Source organism: Oncorhynchus tshawytscha, unplaced genomic scaffold (genome assembly GCF_018296145.1).
Source record: "Oncorhynchus tshawytscha isolate Ot180627B unplaced genomic scaffold, Otsh_v2.0 Un_contig_1824_pilon_pilon, whole genome shotgun sequence".
NCBI classification, from domain to species: Eukaryota; Metazoa; Chordata; class Actinopteri; order Salmoniformes; family Salmonidae; genus Oncorhynchus; species Oncorhynchus tshawytscha.
This window is the reverse complement of record NW_024609829.1, coordinates 1093831-1109441: the sequence shown is the minus strand read 5'-3', so window position 1 is coordinate 1109441 and position 15611 is coordinate 1093831. Positions and strand designations below refer to the sequence as shown.

At 41.4% G+C, this 15611-nt stretch overlaps 1 protein-coding gene across 6 annotated transcripts; it reads right to left on the bottom strand.

Annotated features, from left to right (window-relative positions):
- Positions 1-5137: 5137 nt before the first annotated feature.
- Positions 5138-15117, bottom strand: tnnt2b (troponin T type 2b (cardiac)). 6 transcript variants are annotated; one of them, XM_024426516.2, is made up of 14 exons: positions 14998-15117; positions 14772-14813; positions 14621-14631; positions 14189-14209; positions 12104-12130; positions 11924-11945; positions 11762-11831; positions 11382-11498; positions 10157-10234; positions 9945-10046; positions 9724-9836; positions 9415-9505; positions 8828-8868; positions 5138-5363 (listed from the first exon to the last, which is right to left on the bottom strand). In XM_024426516.2, exons 2-14 carry the CDS (start codon positions 14798-14800, stop codon positions 5324-5326), a joined length of 762 nt encoding a protein of 253 aa, XP_024282284.1. In that variant the 5' UTR covers positions 14801-14813; positions 14998-15117; the 3' UTR covers positions 5138-5323. The 6 variants fall into 6 exon arrangements, with proteins under 6 accessions (XP_024282284.1, XP_024282285.1, XP_024282282.1 ...); XM_024426517.2 differs by having other exon boundaries at positions 14189-14206; XM_024426514.2 differs by having other exon boundaries at positions 11924-11948; positions 14998-15116.
- Positions 15118-15611: the final 494 nt, after the last annotated feature.

Genomic DNA, 15611 nt, shown 5'->3' with positions numbered 1-15611 from the left:
GGTGGTGAGGGTAGGAAACAACATCTCCACACCGCGGATCCTCAACACTGGGGCCCCACAAGGGTGCATTCTCAACCCTCTCCTGTATTCCCTGTTCACCCATGACTGTGTGGCCATGCACGCCTCCAACTCAATCATCAAGTTTGCAGATGACACTACAGTGGTAGGCTTGATTACCAACAACGACGAGGCGGCCTACAGGGAGGAGTTGAGGGCCCTCGGAGTATGGTGTCAGGGAAATAACCTCACACTCAACGTCAACAAAACAATGGAGATGGTCGTGGATTTCAGGAAACAGCAGAAGGAGCACCCCTCTATCCACATCGATGGGACAGTAGTGGAGACGGTGGAAAGTTTTAAGTTCCTCGGCGTACACATCACAGACAAACTGAAATGGTCCACCCACACAGAAAGCGTGGTGAAGAAGGCATAACAGTACCTCTTCAACCTCAGGAGGCTGAAGAAATTTGGCTTGTCACCAAAAACACTCACAAACTTTTACAGATGCACAATCAAGAGCATCCTGTCGGGCTGTATCACCGCCTGGTACGGCAACTGCTCCGCCCACAACCATAAGGCTCTCCAGAGGGTAGTGAGGCCTGCACAACGCATCACCGGGGACAAACTACCTGCCCTCCAGGACACCTAACACCACCCGATGTCACAGGAAGGCCAAAAAGATCATCAAGGACAACAACCACCCGAGCCACTGCCTGTTCACCACACTATCATCCAGAAGGCGAGGTCAGTACAGGTGCATCAAAGCTGGGACCGAGAGACTGAAAAACAGCTTCTATCTCAAGGCCATCAGACTGTTAAACAGCCATCACTAACATTGAGTGGCTGCTGCCAACATACTGACTCAAATCTCTAGCCACTTATTAATAAAAAAGATGTAATAAGTTTATCACTAGTCACTTTATATAATGTTTACATATCCTACATTACTCATCTCATATGTATATACTGTACTCTATACCATCTACTGCATCTTGCCTATGCCGTTCGGCCATCGCTCATCCATATATTTATATGTACATATTCTTATTCATTCCTTTACACTTGTGTGTATAAGGTAGTTGTTGTGAAATTGTTACATGTTAGATATTACCTGTTAGATATTACTGCACGGTCGAAACTAGAAGCACAAGCATTTCGCTACACTCGCATTAACATCTGCTAACCATGTGTATGCGACCAATACAATTTGATTTGATTTGATTGAAAGATAAGAATACGAACATAAAGTAAACGGAAACATTTTGGCATAAGTTTAACACAGGAATGCACAATTTACAGTCCAATATTTACATGTATTTTGGGGAAGGGGGGATGGGGGCAGTCTATAAACTGAGCATTATAATAAGAGTCTGGTAGCAGCAGTTGTGATGTGTGTGTAAATCCATGAATGTATACAGTGCCTTCAAAAAGTATTCATACCCCTTGACTTATTCCACATTTTGTAGTGTTAAAGCCTGAATTCAAAATTAATTGAATATTTTTTTTTTCTCACCCATCTACACACAATTCCCCATAATGACAAAGTGAAAACATGTTTTTAGACATTTCCACAATATCGAATTTATATTCACACCCCTGAGTCAATACTTTGTAGAAGCACCTTTGGCAGTTATTGCAGCTGTGAGTCTTTCTGGGTAAGTCTCTAAGAGCTTTCCACACATATATTGTGCAACATTTGCCCATTATTCTTTTCAAAACTCTCCAAGCTCTGTCAAATTGATTGTTGATAATTACTACACAACCATGTCTTGCCATAGACTTTCATGTAGATTTAAGTAAAAACTGCTCAGGAACATTCACTGTCTTTTTGGTAAGCAACTCCAGTGTAGATTTAGCCTTGAGTTTTAGGTTATTGTCCTGCTAAAAGGTGAATTTATCTCACAGTGTCGGGTGGAAAGCAGACTGTACCACTGGGATTTTGCCTGTGCTTAGCTCCATTCCATTTTTTTTCATCCTGAAAAACTCTCCAGTCCTTAACGATTACAAGCATACCCATAACACGATACTGCCACCACCATGCTCGAAAATATGGAGAGTGGTACTAAGTAATGTGTTGTGTTTGATTTGCCCCAAACTTAACACTTTGTATTCAGGGAAAAAAGTTAATTGATTTGCTGTATTACTTTAGTGCCTTATTGCAAGCAGGAGGTGTGTTTTGTAATATTTGTATTCAGTACAGGCTTCTTTCTTTTCACTCTGTCAATTAGGTTACTATTATGGAGTAACTACAATGCTTTCATCCATCCTCAGTTTTCTCCTATCACAGCCATTCAACTCTGTAACTGTTTTAAAGTCACCATTGGCCTCATGGTAAAATCCCTGAGCGCTTTCCTTCCTGTCCGACAACGGCGTTAGGAAGGACGCCTGTATCTTTGTAGTGACTGGGTCTATTGATACACCATCCAAAGTGTTATTAATAACTTTACCATGCTCAAAGGGACATTCAATGTCTGCTTTATTCATTTGTTTTACCCATCTACTAGTAGCATCACTTCTTTGCGAGGCATTGGAAAACCTACCTGGTCTTTGTGGTTGAATCTGTGTTTGAAATTCACTGCTCAACTGAGGGACGTTACCGATAATTGCATGTGTGGATTACAGAGATGAGGTAGTCATTCAAAAATCATGTTAAACACTATTATTGCACAGAGTGAGTCCATGCAAAGTATTATGTGACTTAAGAAAATGTTTACTCCTGAACTTATTTAGGCTTGCCAATACAAAGTGGTTGAATACTTATTGACTCAAGACATTTCAACTTTTCATTTCTTAATCATTTCTAAAAAACGTAATTCCACTTTGACACTATGGGGTTAATCCATTTTAAATTCAGGCTGTAACACAACAAAATGTAGGAAAAGTCGAGGGGTGTGAATACCTTCACACACACTGTATGTGTGTGTGTGCATGTCTATGTCGAAGGTATGCATCTGTGGTATGGTGCAGAAAATTAGAACAGCTGGTCAGTCAAGTTCAAGTGTTCAGCAGTCTGATGGCTTGTAGATAGAAACTGTCTCTGAGCCTGTTGGTATCAGGCCTCATGCTGAGTTACCATCTGCCAAACAGTAAGAGAGATTACAGCTCGTGGCTGGGGTGTGTGGAGTCCTTTGATGCTGCGCGCCTTCCTCAGTCACTGTTCCGGGTAGATGTCCTGGACGGGTGGGAACATGGTCCCAGTAATGTACTGGGCCGTCTTCGCCATCCGCTGGAGGGCCTTGCGGTCGGGGTTATCACGTGCGTTGTTGGTTATCAGGCCTATCAGATGGTGTCGTCAGTAACCTTTATGATGGAGTTGGTGTCGTGCAAAGCCACGCAGTCGTGGGTGAACAGAGAGTACTGCAGAGGACTGAGGACACAGCCCTGGGGGGCTCCTGTGTTAAAAGTCAGTGTGGAGGAGGTGTAGTTGCCAATCCTCACAGCACCCTTTAATTTAACCTGTTGATCCTACCCCCTACTTTTTCGAACATTCTGTTAAAAATCGCGCAACATTTCAGCGCCCTGCTACTCAGGCCAGGAATATAGTATATGCATATGATTAGTATGTGTGGATAGAAAACACTCTGACGTTTCTAAAACTGGTTAAATCACGGCTGTGACTATAACAGAGTGTCTGTTTCATCGAAGAGCGCAGGAAAATCTGATCACTAAAAATGGAAAAAAATATCCATGCGCCACTTCCAGGAATTGTTAAAGGTGAACCGGATTAAATGAGGCCGAGGTTGCAGTACCTACAGCTTCCACAGGATGTCTAGAGTCTTCTCATTTGCTTCGGATTTGATTCTTGGTCGGAACCGACCCAAGGGAACCGATTCCCTCCGGCCTCCAACAGGATGTTTTGGTTGAGATTTCTCCGGGCATTTTTTCCAGACGGCCACCTATAGAATTTACATCGCCTCCTGATGAATTTTATCGCTTATTAACGTGTACTAATACCTAAAGTTGCATTACAAAAGTATTTCGAAGTGTTTTGTGAAAGTTTATCATCGACTTTTTACTTTTAAAAAATGACGTTACGTTATGAAACGCTATTTTTTTCCGTTTATCACACAGTCTTCATAGATCAATATCTAGGCTATATATGGACCAATTTAATCGAAAAAAAGACCCAATAGTGATTATGGGACATCAAGGAGTGCCAACAAAGAAGATGGTCAAAGGTAATGAATGTTTTATATTTTATTGTGCGGTTTGTGTAGCGCCGACTATGCTAATTATTTTGTTTACATCCCCTGCGGGTCTTTTGGGGTGTTACATGCTATCAGATAATAGCTTCTCATGCTTTCGCCGAAAAGCATTTTAAAAATCTGACTTGTTGCCTGGATTCACAACGAGTGTAGCTTTAATTCAATACCCTGCATGTGTATTTTAATGAACGTTTGCGTTTTAACTAATACTATTAGCGTTTAGCGTAGCGCATTTGCATTTCCAGAGCTCTAGATGGGACGCCTGCGTGCCAGGTAGGAGCAAGATTAAGGGGCAATAAGCAGTTGACTTATAATTTAATAATTTATTGGAGCTTAGTTCAACTGTCATGCCCCATTAGAATGCAAAATATAAGCTTGTATGACTCCAACGTTTGTAAACTAAGTAAATGTAAACAAACACTGTACAGCCTCAAAACATAGTTAAAACTATAATGTTGATATCATGGATGGCCAGGCCTTGCATCCATAGCTCTGTCTATGAATTTGAGAGTTGTTATATTTCCCCAGCCCCATTCCTCAGCTTTTACCGAAACAGTTGCAGAGAATATGCTTTGTTATTGTTTCAACTGCTGATTGGCGCTTCAAAGAGCCAATCTGCTGTTGCTACATCCGTTTTTGGACTTATAAATTAAACATTGGCAGGAATAACCTTTGTTGTTGTTTCAACTGCTAATTGCCACTTTAACCTTAACCCTCATTTCTAAACCTGACTTTATGCCATATGTTTGTCAGGGTGAATATTTAGAATATTGATGTCCTTACTGAAAGGATAAGAGATTCAAAATGGATAAAGTTGCCATAACAATGTTCAACATTTTGTTACCTCCATTGCAACACAAGAAAGGTCACCATCTTATCTTCTTAGTCATCTATGCTGTTGCTCATCACACGCGAGGAAAGAGACTTTCAAACATATTTTTGTTGGTTTATTATGATACATTTTTCCCTAAAAATAACAATCCACATAAATTAATTCCAAATATTTTTTCGGAAAAATATTCCACAAGTCTTCCTTGTCTGTAGAGTACCAGGATGTCCATCGGGCAAAGTGGTATGAATGGAATGGACTCCTATGGTCTCAATTCTGATCTGCAACATTATTTCCTCAAGCCCCGTTTGCTCCTGGTCCCCTTGGTACTGAGAAGAGACACAAGGTTAGCACTGTTATATCAACCAGGCCACCCACCAGCCAAGAAGACAAGTATGTCTCCAAGTGAATCCACACTCAAGCCACCTAATTACATTGCTTGAGAGGTTGGCACTGCAAGGTATGAGTGGGAAACCCAGTACAATACCAATAGGTAAACCAAATAGGGAAAGAAAGAATTCAGAAAACAAACAATCTTACCAAGTGTTTGGCTTTGTTGTCCTATGGCAATTGGTTTACCCTTCTCAGATACACTGCTATACTATACAAACATGGGTAATGTGTCGTATAGTAGTTAGAATGAAGAGTCAGCACAACCGTTGTGGTCTGATCCCCAAGATGCGTGTACCACTTATGTGGAACAGCTTACAAGGGGAGGCATTCGCACGTTTCATATGCATTATCAACGGTACCTGCCATGCCTTCTCCTCCTGAAATATGTTACCTTCATTCTAACCTTTGAATGAAGCCATGAAGCCATGTTCAGTGCTTTTTATGTGTGTAAGCCCCCAGGCATGTGTAGCATGGTGCAGATCATGTCCCCATACCCTGGCAGTGGTTGTTTGAATGTGATGCCCCTTTAGAGAGAAGCCAGTAAAGGCTGTTGAAAACAATGTGTCATGAGACAGGGATTAAGCAAATTCATAGAGCTTGACTCTGCGACTGAGAATAACTGCGTACTCATTTTATGTAGCTACTCTGGTGAGTGATCTTTTTGCTTTATGCTGGCAACCAGCCGGCCCCTTACTCCACATCGCCACATGTACCATGCCACAACGTGTGATTTCAGCATTCGGTTCACCTCCCCAGATATTAAATTACACACGGATGTTTTAGAGAATATCGATAGTATTGATTAACACCCAGATTGAAGTGGTGCAGGTCTGAAACCATTGAAAAATAGCAACAGTGTGGGGGTCCGCAGCCTTATGACAGCTGTTTCAGGTCCTTCTTAGGACACTTACTGACATGCTCAGGCTAGTTTAAAATGGTCAGATCAGACCCAAATATAGTGCCTTCAGATATCCTACACGAGGTATCTGAAGGTAGGATATGTTTAGAATACCCGTGTTAAGTCTCCTGTATTGTATTGTGGAGCGTATTACTAGTTGTGACCTCACAGGTAGATTTGGGGCCTTTCAGCTGTTGCAGTTCCAGTGTGTGTGTGTGTGTGTGTGTGTGTGTGTGTGTGTGTGTGTGTGTGTGTGTGTGTGTGTGTGTGTGTGTGTGTGTGTGTGTGTGTGTGTGTGTGTGTGTGTGTGTGTGTGTGTGTGTGTGCGTGCGTGCGCGTGCGTGTTGATGTGCATGCTTGCATTTGTTGTTTTGGTTGTTCAGGCGCCCTATTGGCTGCTCTCTTCTCAGACCATTTTCTTTAATTAACCCCCAGGCCTTTGTTGTCTGGATCCCGGCAGGCTGGGTGTGCAACAGCGCCAGCCCTTCTCAGTTCCTCTCAGCCTGCAGCTGTTCGTAGAGTCACTTCAAACAACTGGCAACAGGCGGAGGGAGGGTGGAGGGGATGGAAAGACAGGAGGGGGCAGAAACTTGATTAGGCTCAAGGTGAGCCTCTACATTGGGATGGCTTATCAGTCTTAGCAGGGTATTATCACTACTGGAAGGAAACTAGGCATAGTATCGAGAGTTTAGAAATTACAAATATGATTAAGAAATTACAAGATAGAAAATATAGGAGGAAATTAGGATTCTTGGAATGTGTTGTGTATGTTTAAGTATATAGAAGTGGAGGCTTCTCAGAGGAGGAAGGGCAGGACCATCTTACTAAGTGAATTTCAGGAACATGTATATAGTGAAAGAATAAGAAAGTTATCCTTTAAAGAGAAAACTATACTATATATATTAACGTCAGCAAATAACTAATTAAAACACACTGTTTTGCAATGGTCTACAGTATCCTCAACAGCACCCTCAAGGGTAGCACCATAGTGTAGACGGAGGACAGCTAGCTTCCGTCCTCCTCTGGGTATATTGACTTCAATACAAAACCTACGAGGCTCATGGTTTTCACCCCCTTCCATAGACTTACATTGTAATCATGACGACTTCCGGAGGATGTCCTCCAACCTATCAGAGCTCTTGCAGTATGAACTGACATGTTGTCCATCCAATCAAAGTATCAGAGAATGAATCTAGTGCTGAAAGCATAAGCTACAATTAGCGAGTGCTGCAGTTAATAAAGTGTGGTGAGTAGTTAACTCAAAGAGAGAGAATTAATTTCTAAAAACATTGAGAAGCAGTTTACCTTTCACTTAGTGTAATACTATTTATGTCAGCTAGTTGGCTAAGGCTATCCAACACTGCAACTCTTCCAAGTCAAGGTAAGCTTTCAGTTTTATACATTTATTGCCCCGGGGCCCTCTGATGTAACTGGCAAACTGCTTCTGTACACTGTAAAATGGAACGAAACAGGGAGGGGACCTGCCTTTGTCCAATAGAAACTCTTGTTTTAGTTGTCCATTTTGCAACTGTTAAGATGAAGGATTACTCCCCAGCGGGCTAGATGCATGCAAGACTGTGCAAGGCGGTATTGTGTGTGTCACTATCTGTCCCCTTGATGACCGCAATTTGTCTTTCAACCTGTTATAAACGTTTGTTTGTGGGCTAGGTTGTAGCAACCTCATGATCGGTATAGGGCAAATTGAAGTATCATGTAGTAACTAAACCTACCAATGTTACATTGAGCTGGGTGAATGGAATATGAACGACAGTCATCCAATATGCTGTAATAGTAAGGTCTGCACAACGCATCACCAGGGCAAACTACCTGCTCTCCAGGACACGTACACCACCCGATGTCACAGGAAGGCCAAAAAGATCATCAAGGACAACAACCACCCGAGCCACTGCCTGTTCACCCCACTATCATCCAGAAGGCGAGGTCACTACAGGTGCATCAAAGCTGGGACCGAGAGACTGAAAAAGAGCTTTTATCTCAAGGCCATCTTACTGTTAAACAGCCATCACTAACATTGAGTGGCTGCTGCCAACATACTGACTCAATCTCTAGCCACTTTAATAACAAAAAAATGGACGTAATAAATGTATCACTAGTCACTTTAAACTATGCCACTTTATATAATGTTTACATACCCTTCACTACTCAACTCAAATGTATATACTGTACTCTATACCATCTACTGCATCTTGCCTATGCCGTTCGGCCATCACTCATCCATATATATTTTTATGTACATATTCTTATTCATTCTTTCACACTTGTGTGTATAAGGTAGTTGTTGTGAAATTGTTAGATTACTGGGCGGTCGGAACTAGAGGCACAAGCATTTAGCTACACTCGCATTAACACCTGCTAACCATGTGTATGTGACAAATAAAATTGGATTTGATTTGAATAGAAATAAGGCCATGCTCCTCCCTAACGTTAAACGACACACGCCGCGCCGCCACTGGTATCTAAGGTCATGTCTTTTGTACTTACACTTTCTGATGATCGCTGACTCGATTCCTGAGTACGGTGACCTATATAAATGAGAGTTTTGACAGTGAACACAACCATCTACACACACACTACATGTTAATGTTTTTAAAGGTATGACAATTGTAAAGTCTTTATGTTGTTTGTCTGTACTGTCTTTTTCGTTATGTGTCGGACCCCAGTAAGACTAGCAGTCGCCGTCGGCGTCGGCTAATGGGGATCCTAATAAATAAAATCTTTAATCAACATCTAACGTATGTCTTGATATTTCTCTTGGATCACAGCCAATTGTCTTGTCTATGCCTCCCTGTCATGTCCATTGAGATATAGTTACCAGATCTTGAATGAACTCTAGTTATAAAGAGGGCGAGCTTTTGTGGTGTTGTGCATGTTAATTTATACGAAAGCAGTATATCAAATCTCTACTCGTGTCACAGGAGGAGTTAGCAAGGCTGGTATTTATGAAAAAAAAAATTAAAAGCATGCTTATACTTTCACTTTCATGTGAATCATATGCACATATCATTTTTCATTTCAGTTTGATGCTATAGCCTAAAGTCTAGAATGAAAAGAAAGTGGCATAATCTTACATCATATTTCTGTCGGGAGTGTTTGTACTGGAGATCAAATTTCTCTGCCTCAAGTTGATGTATCCACTTCCACAGTTCAGTAGCCTTCTCTCTATATGAGGGAGAGAGTGGGGAAAAAAATGAAAATTGCAGAAATTAGGACAATCCTATAATGCTGCTCAGTGTTTAACTGAATATCTGTAGCATAATGAGAGAGTAGTCATTCATCTCGTTGGGGTGAGATTATAACATTAATAATAATTGGATAATACCCCTTTCATACTGTATATTATCACTACATGCCAGTGTAAAGCTTTTTCTCAACCATGCCTTAATTTGTCCTCTTTGAGATGGTCAATATTCAGCTCCTTATGCCGTTCACTTAAGATCGCTCTCTTCTTCTCTCGCTCTGTTTTCTTTTTCGGCCCACCTTTCTTTTCTGTCTGTAGTTACAGTATAACGAGATGTACAGATATTAGCTATACATTAGACTCTGGTAACAATTCAGAAAGTCTGGTGCTGTAAGGGTGTTTTTGGATGATTTCTGTCACCTTGTACCCGCTGAACTGCAAGTTGGTGAGGACCTTTTTTTTCTTGGCGTCATCCTCTGCTTTCTTCTTAAATTCCTCTTCCTCCTTTCTTGCCTTTTCCTCCTGGAGATGGGAGAATAACTACAACGTTTGCACAGTTGTCCTACCTTCTACTAATGTGCAGTGTTCACGCTGTCCCCTGGCGATCCTTGTGTTGCAATGGGGACACTCACGTTTATTCTGTTCTGACGCTCCTTTTCTTTCTCCGTTCGGATCCTCACTTGCTCTGCTCTCTCAGACCTGCGCTTCTCCTGAGATACAGAGGGGATAGTATAAGATTAGTCATAACCCCATCGCACAGATATCCAGTGGTGTAAAGTACTTCAGTAAAAATACTTTAAAGTACTACTTATGTTGTTTTTTGGAGTATCTGTACTATTAATATTTATTTATTTAAAAAAAATGTTTTAGGGGTACTATTAATATTTTGACTACTTTTACTTTTACTTCACTACAATCCTAAAGAAAATTCTGTACTTTTTACTCCATACATTTTCCCTGACACCCAAAAGTACTTGTTACATTTTGAATGCTTAGCAGGACAGGAAAATGGTCTAATTCACACACTTATCAAGAGAACATCCCTGGTCATCCCTGATGCATCTGATCTGGGGGGCTCACTAAACAAATGCTTCATTTGTAAATTATGTATGAGAGTTGGACCGTCTGCTTTGCTTAATATAAGGAATTTTAAATGATTTATACTTTTACTTTTGACACTTAAGTACATTTTAGCAATTACATTTACTTTTGATACTTAAGTATATTTAAAACCAAATACTTTTAGACTTTTTCTCAAGTCGTTATTGTACTGCGTGACTTTCACTTTTACTTGAGTCATTTTCTATTAAGGTATCTTTAATTTTACTGAAGTATGACAATTGGGTACTTTCCCCACCACCTCAGATATCCCTATTTATGTATCCATGTATCATCACCAAAAGTATTTGACTAGAACTGTATGTGAGGCAATGACAGAGCAAGCAGTAGGCCATCTGAACACAGAATGATGTATCAGTAGGCTGTCTGAACACAGAATGATATAACAGTAGGCTATCTGAACACAGAATGATGTATCAGTAGGCTATCTGAACACAGAATGATATAACAGTAGGCTATCTGATCACAGAATGATGTATCAGTAGGCTGTCTGAACACAGAATGATGTATCAGTAGGCTGTCTGAACACAGAAGGATGTATCAGTAGGCTGTCTGAACACAGAATGATGTATCAGTAGGCTGTCTGAACACAGAATGATGTATCAGTAGGCTGTCTGAACACAGAAGGATGTATCAGTAGGCTGTCTGAACACAGAATGATGTATCAGTAGGCTGTCTGAACACAGAAGGATGTATCAGTAGGCTGTCTGAACACAGAATGATGTAACAGTATCTCACAATACGATCAGTGAGGTTAATGAGCTCCTCTTCTTCCTTCTTGCGACTCTCAAAATGGGCCTCGATAAGCGTCTGCAGCTCAGTCAGGTCCTTCTCCATACGCTTGCGGTGGATATCCTACAGGCAGGACAGGTTCAAGGATGAGAGGTCAGAGGACATGGTGAGAAGACTTGCAGGGAGGACATGGTCAGTTGCTCGAGGTAGAATTTGAACTTAACCACAGATCTAGGATCAGATAACCCCTACAACTCCATCCTAATCTTAACCATTAGGTGATAAAAAAATATCTGTCAGTGGTTAGGGGCAACTTGATCGAACTCCAGGTCAGTATAGGTCCTTATATTCAGTATACTTGTGTAGCTACAGTGAGGCAAACTGACATCAAAGTCCACTTTCTCGCCATCTGGAATTTTGGGAGGCACCAGGCTGGTCTGAGGCATGAAGGCTGGTCTGAGGATGATACAAAATACAACAGTTTTCTCTTGGATGTGAAATATTTCCTAAACGGAGTTCAGATTATCCAAATTAATTTTGAATCTTACTTTGGTTTAGGTTTTGCCCAACCTTCTTCCCGAGTGGGAAAAAGGAGAACTCAGTTAATGACATCATTAAATGTACTTGACAGAACATTCCAAAACTGGTCCATGTTTAACTTTCACACACAAATGTAACTTTCACACATTCTTTCATAACCCGGTATTGATTGATAGGCCTTCACCTACCTCCTTCCTCTTGCTCCCCCTCGGCATCTGGTAAAAGAAGCCAAGGGTCAATACAATGTCAACTATGACAGATGTGAAAAGGTGCCGAGAGCAGAGACTGAAATTGAGCCATGATAAGACCCACGGAAGCCCAGGGGAACAGCGGTGCTAAACCAGATTAGAAAAAGGGTCTGTGACCTGCTTGATCACCCCTCCTCTCCCCGCCCCAGCCCCTGCTGACATCTCTCCTCTGCTAGCTGTGTTGTACCTCATCCATACAGGCTTTTCTAACACATTTGCCCCGTCATGCATGTCAAACAGTAATGTTTTTTTTCCCACCAAGAATGTGGTTTTCAAAAAACAAATACTGTAGCTTCCATATTCTAAATAAAGTTTTGGATGTAATATTAAATAGAGCAAAGTGCTCACTTTGTTATCTTTAATTTAACCTGATCTCATTTTTTTAAATGTCACCTTTATTTAACTAGGCAAGTCAGTTAGGAACAAAATCTTATTTACAATGACGGCCTACCCCGGGCCAAACCCGGACGACGCTGGGCCAATTGAGCGCCGCCCCTTGGGACTCCCAATCACGGCCGGATGTGATACAGCTTGGATTCAAACCAGGGACTATAGTGACGCCTCTTGCACTGATATTCAGCCTTTAGACCACTGCGCCACCCGGGAGCCCTGATATCAAGAGCAATGTAGAGCATTGAACCCTACTATCCTATTCCATCTTGAGAATATACATAATTACATTTCACTGAAACAGCCATGCTGTCAGGATCAATACAAACAGGTGAAATGTGTGTGTGTGTGTGTGTGTGTGTGTGTGTGTGTGTGTGTGTGTGTGTGTGTGTGTGTGTGTGTGTGTGTGTGTGTGTGTGTGTGTGTATACAGTATGTATAGTTGCTACTCTCAGTGTCACTAGGCTAGCTAGCTTGCATGCATGAGCACATGCAGTACTACATTCTACCTCCTCCTTCTCCTCAGCAACCTCCTCCTCCGTCTGTTGCAAAGCCAGCGCATATTGTGATTCTCAAGCCAAGACATGGGCATACAGAGTAGGAATATAAGCAACGCACTAACTAGAAAGGCAAAGTAGTGATTAAAGACAGCATTATATTTTTTTGTTAATCAAAGTAATTATTTCTGCCAGTTTGTCAACCCTTTTTCACACACTGTGAATTGACTGAGTGTAACCGCACAGCTGACTTTTATTCCTTCGTGAGGATTGGTGTCCTCAATGTGAGCAGCACTCCAGGTAGAGGGATACAGCTCTCTAAAGCTCTCTCGCTGTTGCCATCAGTGGATTTCATGCCTGAATATCAAAGGTCACCATTCATTCCTCAGTCCGAGTGCCAGTCACAGCACAGCAGTCGGTAACAGTGACTCCGTTGCTCCGCTTAGAGGGAAACATGAACCGCATCACCAGGAGTTCTATCTTGGCCCAAGATATCTATCTTGGCCCATTGTGCGTCTTTCCCCTAGGGTCCCCTATTCTGGACTACCTGACCCACATAGCACTATAACACCAACTCGAACTCCACATGAGGATGAAACATGTGCTTGTTGAAGTCAGGGACAGCCGCGCTGAAGCCCAACAGCTTGGCGACAAGACGGGACAGAAATAGAGATAGGTGATGGGTAACCCAGGCACCAGCATACCTTTCAAGTAAAAAAATCATAATAAAACAATTCCCCAGGGAACATGCTTAGTGGGCAGGCGGAGACAGAGGCAAGGAAGGGAAGTGGGGTTGGGATGGTCGACCTGAGGGCCAAAGACAAAAGTGGTCTGTATGGCGCAGAAGCTTATACCACAGCGGTAGCTATACAGTAGTCCCATGGCTAATTTGTGCACTCTAGTGGAGATGCCAGGGGCTTAGTGGACTCTGCTTTTTTGGTGACTCAAGCTGTAGAGGAAGCTGTGGTGTGTAAAAAGGGTAACAAAGTGGCAGAACTAATAATTGCTTCGAAGTTTTAATTCAGACAATTCAATAATGTCCTTTTACATTCAATATAATAGTATTACATTATTGGGTTTTTATAGTAAATAGCCTACTAAAATCACTGGTTCTGAAAGATATTGTTTGTAATACATACCAACAATATCCTCCTCTCCTTCTGACCACATGCACAGAGAAGGAAGATCATTAGGTTCAGTACCAGCCACATGTGAAAGCAGTACATGAACACAACAGCAGCATGGACAGCTATGTAAACAAACAATAATAAATCAGTATAAAGTATATTTTACACTAAACTGTATTTAGACACTCACATCAGCAATTAGTTGTGCCTAGATTATTCTTAAGCGTTCTGTAAAAATCATATACTGTGTATTAGCAATGGATGAAATAAAATTCTAAACGATTTTCACTATCCCCCATAATGAAACGTTGACATACTGTACCTGTAGCTGCACCTGAGCCCTTACTGCCTAAAGTACGTCTTAATTCACAGTACTTAGTTATATCAGCATTTAGTTATGTTGTTTTTCCCCAAGATAATATTTGAATTGATGCCATGACTTACGTTCTTTCTCCCTGAAAGAATAACAGATCAAAATAATTGTGTTATGATCCAATTCCATTATGGAATCACTCACAAGCATTGATCAACAAATAAATAACAACTGGTAGACAGAATACAGATGATTCAATTGATGAACTGGTCATTTACTTACTCATAGTCAACCTCTTCTGTGTCTGACATCTTTAGAATTTACCTGCGTAAATGTATGTGGAGTACCATGGAAAAATCAAAGTAAATATTCCCTGTTGTCTATAAAATGCATAGTAATTCATATGATTTTACATAGTGTACCACCTATAAGCAATAGAGCCAAAGAGTTAAATTGTTTCCTGCATAGAAATTGATTCTGTATGTAAACACACAACATGCAGACTTACCCAGAGTGGTGCAGTGTGGACTTGAGATGGGGGGACAATGTGGGATTGTATTGTATATCAGTCTCTGTTGGAACCATAAGCTTTTAAACCCTGTTGAGGATCACATGGCCCTCTCTGGCTGTATCTACGATGGGTGGGCAGATACCCGCTAACAGATGGTAGCCAGCATCACATACAATGAGTAAACAAGTGTTCTCCGTAGGCTTCACTTCAGTCTATTTTTACATAGACTGGGACTGAACAACCCTAGATGCTCCCAAATAGGGATGAATGTCAGGTTTGGCGGGGAAAGGGAAGGATTAAGTTTATGCCCCCCTACATGCACGAATGTACAAAAGCAAGCACACCCTCCCACAGAAATGTACACTTAGTATGTTATGTTGACCTCTAAGTGCACGTTGCACACACACACACACACACACAGAGAGAGAAAAGCATTCGAACAGGAACATCTTAACATCTTACTTAGAAATATCACTTTACAAATTCAAAGAACAAAAGAGCATGGGTCAACACCTCTGACCTGAGTTGCTGCAGGGCCACTATCTTCCTGGTTAGGTCACCAAATACACTATTAGGTGCCATGTAGAACTTAAAAGAGTTCTTCGGCTGTC

Coding starts and splice junctions, on each gene's coding strand:
- tnnt2b (XM_024426514.2), bottom strand. CDS start 14,800: ATGTCAGACACAGAAGAGGTTGACTATGA. Junction 11,832..11,923: donor TGGGCAAAACCTAAACCAAA/GTAAGATTCAAA, acceptor TATCATCCTCAG/ACCAGCCTTCATGCCTCAGA. Junction 11,499..11,761: donor GCGAGAAAGTGGACTTTGAT/GTCAGTTTGCCT, acceptor TCCTGCCTGTAG/GATATCCACCGCAAGCGTAT.